General features: G+C 29.8%; 2 protein-coding genes across 6 annotated transcripts in view; one reads left to right on the top strand and one right to left on the bottom strand.

Moving 5' to 3' along the window:
* Positions 1 to 12,624, top strand: part of LOC126734881 (neuroglobin-like) — a 195,813-nt gene that overhangs the window by 37,714 nt on the left and 145,475 nt on the right. The gene's annotated exons all lie outside the window — the stretch shown is intronic.
* On the bottom strand, positions 608 to 6,809 carry LOC126734880 (serine/arginine-rich splicing factor 5-like). Of its 2 annotated transcripts, XM_050438700.1 has the most exons (7): positions 6,680 to 6,809; positions 3,437 to 3,619; positions 3,273 to 3,383; positions 2,018 to 2,322; positions 1,699 to 1,900; positions 1,307 to 1,634; positions 608 to 1,198 (listed from the first exon to the last, which is right to left on the bottom strand). In XM_050438700.1, the coding sequence occupies exons 3-7, from the start codon at positions 3,380 to 3,382 to the stop codon at positions 1,073 to 1,075; spliced, it is 1,071 nt and encodes a 356-aa protein (XP_050294657.1). In that variant the 5' UTR covers position 3,383; positions 3,437 to 3,619; positions 6,680 to 6,809; the 3' UTR covers positions 608 to 1,072. The 2 variants fall into 2 exon arrangements, with proteins under 2 accessions (XP_050294657.1, XP_050294658.1); XM_050438701.1 differs by lacking the exon at positions 6,680 to 6,809 and adding an exon at positions 6,386 to 6,534 and having other exon boundaries at positions 3,273 to 3,619.

Genomic DNA, 12,624 nt, shown 5'->3' with positions numbered 1-12,624 from the left:
CTCGTTTTTTGTTTGTATAATATACATATGTTTGTGATAATTGTATAGTGTTTGTTATTCAGTTCTTTTTTAAAAATGTAATATGGAAATTATTAAGTAACCTTGTTGTATAACTTGTATTAGTTTTTGACTAAATAAATGATATTTATATAATTTGAAATACAACCACATCATCCGATATAACCCCGGTTGGCGGTATTATATACACAAAGATGGGTAGTTCCCATATTTGGGTATCGGATATAATTTTTAGACCTTGTGTACATTTAATTTAGAGAAATGTTATTTAATATTGGATATACAAAGTACTTTTCTATAACATGCGTACCGAAAGTTTCGCTTTCGATAATTCTTAAATGAACCGAAAATGTGGAGCTAGGTCAATAAGCAGAATCAACTTGACAGAGCCAAAAGTCGTGGATAGAAAAATAAAACCTCAACCATGTAAGTTTCTAGTCTTTGCCCTTTGAGCTTATGAATAAGTATCAGAGGTGTTAATAAAACAACTATTTTTGTACAACTGACTTGAATTTATTTGATTTACGAGATCGTATTATATACATCTTAACTGTAGAATTGAATATATTTTAATGAAATATAATTAAACTATATGTCATTGCAACATATATTACATCTCTCTTCTATTTAAATTTTAAAAATAATGAATATTAAAAAAAAAATCCTTAATTCTAAAACCCAATTAACCTATTTATATCTAAACTTAAAATACCGTCTACCAAAAAAAAATAATAATATTAATACCTAACTTACATAAAATATTTAAAGCTATCATTACAGTTAAAAAATAGACTCTCCTTTTTATTAGGACTGAGTTCATAAGTCAGATATTGGACATGAACATTAGTTCTGACATTTTCAGAGCTACGGTAGTCATATGATAGAGTACGCTACTGATACCACAAAACTTAAAAAAATTTTGGTTTTTATAAGTTTAATTTTAAAGTTGTTTTGTTGATATAATAAAGTGGATATTATAAAGAGCCTTCCACATAGAAAATATGTTTGTCTGTGGGAACAGATAATTTGGAACTGCGATAGACTTAAATTAAGATTAGCTGGGGCTACTGGATTTTTTGCGCTCCACGCTGGCGGCTCTCCTGGATTGAGACGGTCTGTCATTGGGTATTGATGTTGAGTCCGGTTCCTCGCGGGAACGAGAACGAGAGACCGACTTATTCTGAAAATAAATACGATATCTGTGTTTTTACTGTGATATTGATAACAACAATAATGATAAATAGTTTAAATGATAATGATCAATATTGCTTAACAAATAATTTCATACCTTGAATTTTTTTTCGGCGGTGCCACTGGCGCTCCTGGACCTAGACCTTTTGATAGAATGCTTCTCAGTGCGGTCCCTGGATCGGGAGTCACGAGTTCTCGAACCATCTCTGGCTTTTAAATGGGTCAATTCCTTTTCGTGTGATGTCGATTTTTTATCGTAAACAATCTTTGATCGAGACTGAGAACGAGAGTGAGACTTCTGCAATCTCTTTTTCACAGATCTACTGACGCTCCTAGACCTGCCTTTTTTGGTAGACCGTTTTTTCGACGGCGACCTGCTCTTACTCCGATCGGATCCGGAGCTACGTGAACGAGATGACATAGACCTAAATCCAAAAGAAACAAAAAACATTCTGAACTGCTTGTTTCATAGATAAAGCCGATACTTACGTTGAGCTTCTCCTGCTCCTGGAGCTAGAACTCCTACTCCTGGATCGGGAGCGACTTCTACTCCTGGATCTGACTCGTGACCTTCTGCTACTGCCACTAGTTCGGTCTTCTCTCAAGCGGATCTTACGCCCCTTCAGAGTGGTATCGTCAAATTTTCGAATGGCATATTTCATGTCTTCATAGCTGGTGAATTCTACAATACCTAGAAAAAGATAGTTTGTCTACATTTTTAAGTATTGATCATGGCATTTTGGAATATAAGTAACACTAGAAGAATGAAAATAACACCAATATGATAAAAGTCATCAAATCCACTTACCCTCATTTTTATATTTCTTGTGTGCATCAGCAAATGACACATCTCCTGCTGGTCTCAAATAATCTTTTAAATCTTGCCACGATACCCCAGAAGATAAATTCTCCACGATAACCCTGTAATTGGTCCTGGCAGGCGGCCCTCCTTTTCTAAACCTGGCATTATCTCTATTCCTACTTGCTCGGCCTCTTGGGCGTTCTTTGGCCATTTCCACACTAACACGAACTCCCCGGAATTTTGTGTCATGAAGTTTATATACGGCATCCTCGGCATCGCGGTGGTGGTCGAACTCCACAAAGGCATACCTCCTGAAAGAAACAGAAATAATTAAGAAATGTTCGATTTGTATTAGGGTAAAATATGTAATATTTTTGCCATATGAAGGCATTATTATGGTAAGATTGACGTTTCAATTTAAATTAAGTTATCCTCGGGGAAAAGCTGGAGGATATAACTTTAAAGATTTATTTACTTTCTCAAAGACTCAATAAAATTATAAGTGGTATTTTGTGGGTTTCTTGGTCAAAGGTTAAAGAAAACTATTTACATAGAGTAACTATTAAAATTAAAATATATAAAGTAGAACAAACCGGTAGACTAGAGAACACCGAAGCCGGTAGACACTTTATATATTTTATTATATTTTAATACCTCCTCCTACATATCTACATTTTTATCATCTACATTTTATGTTAGCTTAAATTTTTATTATTTTTTAAATAAATATTTATAAAAAATTTAAAAAAAAGTTAAACACCATTTCTTACTATCTATTGTAGAGCCCTGAAGATGAATTAAACATAATTCAAAACGTTGGTAAGACACAAATAGTTTTCTTTAACAATAGACTAATACATCCACAAAATACCACTTATAATACACTAAACAATCTTTAGTCATAAATTCTCAATAATAACTGAATAAAATACCTGTAAATAATGAAGACAAAAACCTAATTTTTTTTACTAAGATATAAATTGGAATATTTTTTAATTCTGTTTAATCATTAAAATCTAAAATGGAGTTAAAACATAGAAACTCAGACTAATATGTGCCTGAAAAATCAAAAAAATTAAGATCAATATTATAAAAAAAATATTGTTTAAAAAAATTATGTTTCCTAATATAGATTGCTATTAACAAATATATATCTTTTAGTTATTATCATAAAGGGTGAAACCAAAATTAATTTAGTTTCAAAAAACATAAGTATTTCACTAAAATAAATAGATATATTTCATGGAAAATAAATGCTTACCCATCCTTGATCCAAACATCGCATATCTTCCCGAAACCCTTGAAAAACTTTTCAAGATCCCTCTCACGAGTGTCGTGAGGGATTCCACCAACATAAACGCGAGAACTCATGCTAAAGCTCGAAAATAAATTCTTTTGGAAAAAACACTTTAATCACACAACAACCTCGATCACTCTACAATTCACAATCGATTCTGACGATTTTGGAGCTTTATTGATCTTTATATATATGCCCTAAATTGTGCAGGTAGCAAATAAAAATATTATCCCTTCTACCTATTGGTTAGATTTTTTGTTAGACTAAATTTCAGCTGGATTCCTGTTGTTTGCTGGTCATCAATACCAGAGCTGAAAAAAGAGAAAAATTTGAAAGTTAATAGATAAAGATTGAAATTGCAAAAAAAATTTTAATCAAAGAGGTACTATTACTTTAACTTTTTTTTGTTTTTTTTTGCTTGTTTTTCTCTTACTAGCAATTAAAACTACTCTTTTCAATAAGTCGTTTTTTTTTAATTTCAAAATTACTTTAGGTAAGTACCTATCTAGAAAAATATTAATACATTTCTTATTATAGTGAAACTGTTAAGAAATGAGAGACCAACACATTTTTCTGACTTGCTACATAAGGCCCTTAAATTGATCAACTGGTTGTTTTTGATTTTTGAAATATTCGTTATTTTTCTATATAATTTAATTATAAATTTGCCAAATTTTTATAAAATTGTTTAAAAAATTATTAAAATTTAATTTTTTAGTTAAATCAGAATTAATTGTAATAAATATTAATCTCTTTTTGGAAAAAAATATATGCTTCTTAAGACTTATTATTATATATTTGAATACTTCATTTTATAATATATTTAATCATAAAGGGTCCAGGGAAAAACAGGCAATAAACTGTAATTTACCTTTTATTATTAAACCTAGTATGACCTATGGCTTAAAAGGGTTTATAAGACAATTAGATTCAAAGAACTTAGGTAGGAATATTATAATATTGGGAGAGCTACCTTGGAAGAACAATAAAAATTACCTATTATCAGATTAATACCTAAAATACCCTTATTAAATTTATATTTAACTAAAAATTTTATGGTATAATAATGTAACTGGATACCTACATAAAGATTATTCTGTTATTAGCCACAAAAATCAACAGACTTTTAGGTTTTAAAAAAAATTTTAAATTCAGAAAACTATGAATAAAAAGCAAAAAGTTTCCATTTTCAAATAAGAATACCTACATTTTAAGTTTTTTTCATGAAATCTAAAAATCTATTAGAACAAATATAAAAATATTTGTGGATTAGTGGTTTTACTGTTTAAAAACCACAAACCTACTATTTCTGTATTTGTTACATTTATCAATAGCTATAAAGCCAATTACAGATACTTAATATTAAACTTATAAAATAAATTAATATTTAACTTAAAATACCATAAAATGCTATATGACAAATAATAAAAGAAAATAAACACACAATACACATATTATCACAGAAATTACCTACAGCAATAAAATACATACATAAACATATTACTGGTCAGTTCCGTTCAGTTTCAGTTTATTTAGTATTATTGTCTGCAAGTTATTTAAACTTATTGCATCAATGTCAATATCAAAAGCATACAATATAGGAAGCATTCCAAAATCTTATAAATGGGAGAATTTTTTCAAAGGTTGGTTTGTGGATAAGCCAGATAAAATACTTTTGAAAGGCGAGTGTCCATTTTGTTTAAAACAAAAAGTTATTGACTATGGATCTGAGGACAATTCATTTTATTTTTCAGTATTTTAATCAGAGTGCACAAAATATTTTAATTTGTTTTTTTTACTCACAGACAGTCTTTCCAAAATTCCTAACAAATGATCATTATCACAGCATCTCTGGGGATATATAAAATTTACTGAAAGAGATGCATTTTAAAAACCCCCTCTTTGAACCCTTTCAATCATTGCTATCTAGGTACTGTACCGGAGAGATTAAATAATGGACAGATCTTCCAAGATTGGCAAAAACTGTCAAAAAGATATAGGCTAATTTGAATACGTAGCTCTTTGGTTGTTCTAGTAATAAATCCCGAGATTTTTCAGGTACTTTTTACATTTGATAAAATGAGTTCAGAAAATGAAAGAGTTGGGTTAAAAAATTACTATCAATCTGCTGAGATATTATTTGAAGTTGTTAACCATTTAAGGTATATTTAAAAACTATGGGATTACCACTTAAGGTGACAGAAGGTCACTTACTGTTATTTAATCTGAAGCAATTTAATTCTCACCAGCTTGTACCTTCATGAAATCTTGCATTTCCTGAAAATCTTTCTTTGATTGAATCAGAAGAAAACATTTAAAATCTCTTTGCATTTTCAATATTGGAAACCAAACTGATGGCAGCCAAAAACAAGAGCGGTTCAAGATTTGAGCCCTGTGAAACAAGAATGGAATTCTATATAAACACCATGTTTAGAAAAAAGCCATGACTTAATTCTAATCCTAGATATTTCCAAAAATACAGAATATTGCCTTTTAAAAAATCCGTTTAAACTGATCCCCTCCTGTTTTTACCTAATTGCTAATTTCCTTTGTTTTTTGTTTATTATTAGTACGATTATGACAATAAGATCTGGTTTTCGCTATATTTTATTAGGATAATAAAGCAAATTATTAATAGTTTTTTTTACAAATATCAAAACTTCTCATTCTCATTCTCGGTCAAAAAAACGACATATTTGTAAGCAAAAGTTGATAATTGGGTAAACCTATATCACCTATAAGGCTATGACACATATTTTCTATTTCGGGGATTGCTTTCGGGAGCACTTTAGCTACAAGCAGCATATTGCGCCTCTGACTGCAACAGTATAAATACATAAATAACAGTTGCAATGCAAGAACACACTACCTAGAAGAAAAGAGTAGCCCTTTATAAATATACTCTGTTCTTTTCTACCTAATTAGTTTAAAGTATAATAAAATTTAAACCAAACAGATAAAATATGAAACATAAATAATAATGTATGTAAATATCACTTTTGAGAAAAATCAATATACTCAAGCACTTTTTAAAAAGGACAATTTTTTTTAAATGGAATTTACTAAGGGTATATTACCTTTTCTTTCAGTCTTTGATGGTTAAAATATGAATTTTAGCATAGATAAACTGATTTATAATGTATATTATAAATCATTACATAATAAATTTCTTCATCCATAAGAATGAAGAAATTCCAAAATGTAAATATCTTTTGAAAACCCTCAAATGTATCCTGATAAATGATAACCAGTGCACAGGTATTTTAGAAAGAATTGTCATGTATGTCTGTGTTATTTGCTAAAAATTAAGCTGAATTTTCCATTGTCTTTGAGTTGTACATGTTTTTGGTCTGGAAAAATCTGTAGCTTACCTTTCAATAAACGCGTGAACTCTAAAATCTGAGATAATTCAGTATTTTAATACTTTTTTCACTCCAACGATCGAAACAAGTTCGCACTTAAAAGTGAGGTTACTGGTTTGTTTTCCAAACAAAGCTTTTTGCTTGGGAGTGGCTAAAGTATTCTTGTGCAACTAGGGCTGCACTGTAATATCGATATCTTAAGATCCGAGGATTGCAGTGTAGTAGATGTATTACGTGGGTTTGTAATACGTAAAACGTTTCGTTTACTTTCATAATAAAGTGAATTTGAAGTGGCCAATTGTACAGGGTGTCCACACAAGTTTGGACACTGTTGTAGGTTATCTCGGTCGCTGTAGGAGATATAGCCTTACGGTTTTCACTTTAGCGTACGTTTATGTTGGAGCTGTGATAAACGATGAGAGCGACGACAAGAGCAAAGCGTTACGCTCTTCTCGTATATAGCATTTATGTTGGCGTTTTGATATTAGCGGCGATAGTTTTCTTTAGGGTTTAAGAAAATTTATTTAAAAAAAAATTATTTAGTACAACGGCAATTACTACTAACAAATGAGCTGCTTTATTTTGTTTTTACCTCTATTTATATTAATAATATGCAACTTATGCATATCTAATACTAATTACAAGAATTAGAGTAAGCAATCTAAAATCGAGGAATTGTGTGCATAATACAATGTAATAATTATTATACAGGGGTATAACTCGATTGCACTTTTTTGTATAAATAATTTTAAGTAAATTTGTTCAAGCTTTATTGAAATTACGTTAATTAAAATAAGATTCTGAAAAAAAATATGTTTTTTTGCACACCCTTTAAATCGAAGAAGATATTTGTTTGGAGAATTTCATCATTTGTATAAACAATTGAGGAAATACCATGCAAAAATTATAGAATACCTACATATATGAGAATGAAAATGGAAACTTTTGATTACATATATTCGCATACTGCGGGTTACCAACCGTATTTCTTATAGGGATTATCTCTTGGGTGCTTTTGAAAAGGGTTTTCAGGTTGAGTTCTTGAAAGCGTTTGATAGAGTGAATTTGGCTCTTATTTTTGCGAAGTTTATACGTTTGGGTTTTTGGCTTAAGTATAATTTCTTGGCTTGACAGTTATTGGCTTGGGAGATTTCAGTATATAAAGTTGAAGAATTTTTTGACTAGGTAAGTCTTTTCCTGTGCGCTCTGGTATTCCTCATCAGGGATCTCATTTGGGTCCGTTGCTCTTTAACATGATTATTAATGATATTCCACTATTCATAAATTGTAGTTTATTGTTATTTGGTAATGATCTTAGATTAATTTTAGCTATTAAATCTATTTGCCACTGTCAATTATTGCAGAAGGAATTGTCCAGTTTTAGTGAATGGTGTAATCTAACTGGTTTAGAAGTAAATGTTATTAAAGTGTAATTCGATTTATTTTTCTAGGTCACGCAATCCAATTTTATTTAATTATAGCTTTAGTTCTATTTTGTTAAAACTAGTAACGGAGGTAAAAGTTCAATCAATCAAATCAATCAAAAATGCTTTATTGTCAGAAAATTTACATTTTATCGACAAAGCTAAAGGAAAAAAAATACAAATATAAACAAATAAATATAAAAAAATACTCAGACAAAATACACACAAAGTAAATAGGTACATAACAAAACAAAAATACTGTACAAATGATCAAATTGTACAATTTAGTCGAAATACATAAATAAAATAATTTTTATGTACGTCTTCGTATACTTCGTACTTGGATAGGAAATTATCACTACCATTTATTGAAAAGCCCGTACAAAGCACATATAGAGGCTTAGGTTTCATATCTAGGTTTAGTGGCGATTTTTTATGTTCTTAGGTTCTCAATTTTATGTATTTAGTCTTATTTCGTTCATTGGTACGATCATGGAGTATGCGCTTGCCCTGTTTGGTCTTCTTGTTGTAGATCTTATATTGGTGCCATTAAAAGATTACATTGAAAGATTTTCTATTTTGCTTTAAAATAATGTTTTCATGTGCACACATTAGCGCAAGGTTTATCTTAAATAATTTTAATATTTTTCAAGTACATGTAGATAGTTATCAATATGATTTGATTGGGGTTTCAGAGACATGGTTACATACAGGGGTTACCAACGAAGTCATAGAATTGCAAAATTATAGTCTCATACGGCAAGATCGATTAAGCAGGGGAGGTGGTATAGCTGTTTATGTAAAATCATGTATCGACTATCGTGAAGTTCTTAAGGAAACATGCGATTATCTTGAGCATGTCTGGATCGAATTAAAAGTAAATAATCAAAAAGTTTTAATTGATAATATATATCGTCCTCCCAAGAGCGACATACATCTATTCTATTCTCGTTTTGAAAATATTATGACCGACTTTTATGTTAACTATGAGTCTATTTTACTTTTGTGTGACTTTAATATAAATTTTTTAGATTTGAATTTAAAGGTATCATTAAGCGAAATTAATGAATTATATGGTTTGCAACAGCTTATAACTGACCCTACCAGAATATCCAACACCACTATGTCTTTAATTGATTTACTTTTCTCAAATTTAGAGTCGGTGGAGAATTGTGGAATAAGGGATATTGAAATATCGGATCATATGCTAATTTACTGCAATATAAACTTTGATATACCTAAGCCTCAAATTTATAATTTTACTTATAGAAATTTACAAAATATCAACACTTGTTTATTTCAGTCTGATATTGAATCGATTCCGTGGCATAATATGTACAATATGGCTGATTTAAATAATAAAGTTTTTTTTACTCAATCTTTATTAGAATTAATTAACTTACATGCTCCTATAAAAAACGTAAAGAGTAAAACTAGACCATATTGCCCCTGGATTACTCCTAATATTAGATTTATACAAAGACTTCGCAACTCGGCTTTACGTAAATTTAGAAACACCAAAAGTCGCGAGGATTGGGATAAGCAGTACAGAAATCTTGCAACTAGTTCAATTAGGGTGGAAAAAAAGGCATACCTGGCTCACAGGTTTAGAGTATGTAATAACAAAGGAACATGGCAAGAACTTAATAAACTAAATATTTCTAATAAATCAAATATACAACTTCCTCCTCTTATGCAAGATGTAGATAAACTTAATTTTGTTTTTCTAATATTAACAAAAACAATAATAACCCTGACGAAGAATCTGTTGGGTATTTTAAAAAACATAGGTTAAATTATTTGGCTGAATTTAAATTTAATTTGGTGACACAAGATATAATAATAAATTACTTAAAATCTATTAAATCTAAAGCATTTGGCGTTGATCAATTAAACATTACCCTGATTTTGCTTTGTTGTTCTGCCATAATTAAACCACTCACTCATATTATAAACGTATGTTTAGAACAAAACTGCTTTCCCGATCAATGGAAAGAAGCCAATGTTATTCCTTTGCCCAAAATAAAAAATCCTGTTGAATTTAATGTTGTTCGCTCAATATCTGTACTTCCTATACTATCAAAAATATTAGAAAAAATTATGGAGTATCAAATAGTTCAATATTTAAATGTAAATAATTTAATTCCTAAATACCAATCTGGGTTTCGTAAGGGGCATAGTTGTGCAACCGCTTTATCTAAAGTGACGATATTTTTAAGGAACTTGATAAAAATAAAGCTATGGTGTTGGTTTTCTTAGATTTTTCTAAAGCCTTTGACATGGTAAATCACAGAATATTACTGGCTATATTAAAATATATGGGTTTTGCTGAGTCTGCGTTGGCATTGGTGTCTTCTTTCTTGTTTAATCGAAAACAAAGAGTAGTGCTTAATAACAATAAATCAAATGCACTGGATGTTACCTCTGGGGTGCCCCAAGGTAGTATTCTTGGTCCTTTGTTTTATACTCTTTATACTTCACAAATTACTAAAAAAAATTTACACTGTAAGCACTATTGCTATGCAGATGACACCCAGCTATTACATTCAGTTATTACACTCAAGTATAGAAACTCAAAAATTACTTCTAAAGATTAACCCCACTAAATCAGCAGCTATTCTTTTTTGTAGTGACAATCATCGAACTAATATTTTAAATAATTTAAATGTACACCTTAATAAAAATATAATAAGTTTTAAAAACTCTGCAAAAAATCTTGGACTAGTAATGGACTATAAAATTAGATTCAAAGAACATGTTACCCTTAAACTAAAAAATGGATATTCTGCCTTAAAAACAATATATCGTCAAATACATTTTTTAAGCTCAAGTATCAAAAAACTGCTCTGTGATGCTTTAGTACTATCGCCGTTAAATTTTTGCGACACAATTTATGGACCATGTCTCCATAACTCCGACTCAGGTAGAATTCAAAAACTTCAAAACTCTTGCTTAAGACTTATATTTGGTATAAGAAGACGGCAACATATTTCTTATAAATTAAAAGAAGCAGGTTGGCTAAATATGCACAATAGACGAATATTACATATTTTATGTTTTTCTTACAAAATTCTTAAATCAAAAACTCCGCCTTACTTACTTGAAAAGCTTACCTATCGTACTGATGTGCATAATCTTAATATAAGACGTAAAAATCTTTTAACAATTCCTTGCCATAGCAAATAACTCTTCCGAAGCGATTCTTTTCTTATGTCGTACCAAATTTGATTAATAAGTTCAAAGTAATTAATTTTACTGTCACTGAAAAAACTTTTAAATTAAAAACCAAGATTCTTCTCTTAAATCAAACTTAATTTTTCTTGAATGCCTTTCTTTATTAAAATAAAGTAATTTTTAAAATAATTTTTCTTGAACGCCTTTCTTTATTAAAATACTACGCACATGCTAACTAACTGAATGCAACGTAAAATATTCTATTAACATTTATTATTCAAAAACTAACTGTTTAAAAAAAAAAGAAGAAAAAGGGAAGAAGGGAAAAGAGAAAAAAAGAGAATTTTTTCATTCCGTTTCATCCATTTTTCCCCTACTGCTTTTTCCCCTCATAAGTACATGCCTACCTATTTGTTTTTTTTTTAGTTTGTCTATAAGAATTGTTTTTTTTCTCTCACTTCTTCTATTATAAGCCTTAACAGAATCCAGGAAGTTGTTTCCTTCTTTTCTGGAAGTCTGAATGCATGGCTTATTATTTGCCTTACTTGTGTTAACTAAATTCTTTATATAACCTATTGTTTTTAATATGCTCTCTTTGCTTAATATTCTAATATTCAATTCCATGTATAATTACCTTCTGTAATTATGCTTTTTTTGTATTGGTGGCTAATAAACGTCTTATTATTATTATTAAAGGCTGATTTATATTTTATTTTTAAATTACTGAAAAATTTGAAAGTATTGATTGTAATTACTTATTGAATATGCTTAAATTGTCTACTTAATAAATAATAGTCATTATTAACAGTTAAACGCTAACATCTTTTTTATGTTGATTTCTGTAGAAATACTTACGGCTAGCCTAGGCAATGAATTTAAAGGATTAAAAACCTAATATTACAGGTATAAAAACCCTATATAACAGGTAAAGATCTGCATCATCTTCATTAAATTTTTTGTTCCAATAGTTGTAACGTCTGTTGTTTCACTTGCAATAAGGCTTGGCACGTATTCCTCTCATATTTGTTAACTGATCTCTACGATTTTTAATAACACAGTTTGTAGATGATAGAAGATTAGATGGTGCCGAGTCCACATGGTAAACTTGGTCATGTAGAGATTGAATAGGAGATTGCATTGTCGTATCTATTTTTTTACTGCTTATTCAGTTATAATTCGACGCTGCCAAGCCAGAACGGCATAAACGCCAAAATGTTCACTTTTGAGTTAGATACACAATTGAATAGAATTTTTAAGTCCACATCGAACAGTTCAGTCGGCATAACCGCAAACAAACCTCAGTTGCCACAAATCCGGTTAAAAATTTTCACAACCGCCATTTGATCACGTCCCTTA

Source organism: Anthonomus grandis, chromosome 4 (genome assembly GCF_022605725.1).
Source record: "Anthonomus grandis grandis chromosome 4, icAntGran1.3, whole genome shotgun sequence".
In the NCBI taxonomy this organism is placed as follows: domain Eukaryota; kingdom Metazoa; phylum Arthropoda; class Insecta; order Coleoptera; family Curculionidae; genus Anthonomus; species Anthonomus grandis.
This window is presented reverse-complemented; position numbering and strand designations above follow the sequence as displayed.

Excerpts from the sequence above, each read along its gene's own strand:
- LOC126734880 (XM_050438700.1), bottom strand. The coding sequence starts at position 3,382 with ATGAGTTCTCGCGTTTATGTTGGTGGAATCCCTCACGACACTCGTGAG. Across the intron at positions 2,323-3,272 it reads GATGTTTGGATCAAGGATGG|GAGGTATGCCTTTGTGGAGT; the intron begins GTAAGCATTTAT and ends TGTTTCTTTCAG. Across the intron at positions 1,635-1,698 it reads AGGAGCAGGAGAAGCTCAAC|GTCTATGTCATCTCGTTCAC; the intron begins GTAAGTATCGGC and ends TTTTGGATTTAG.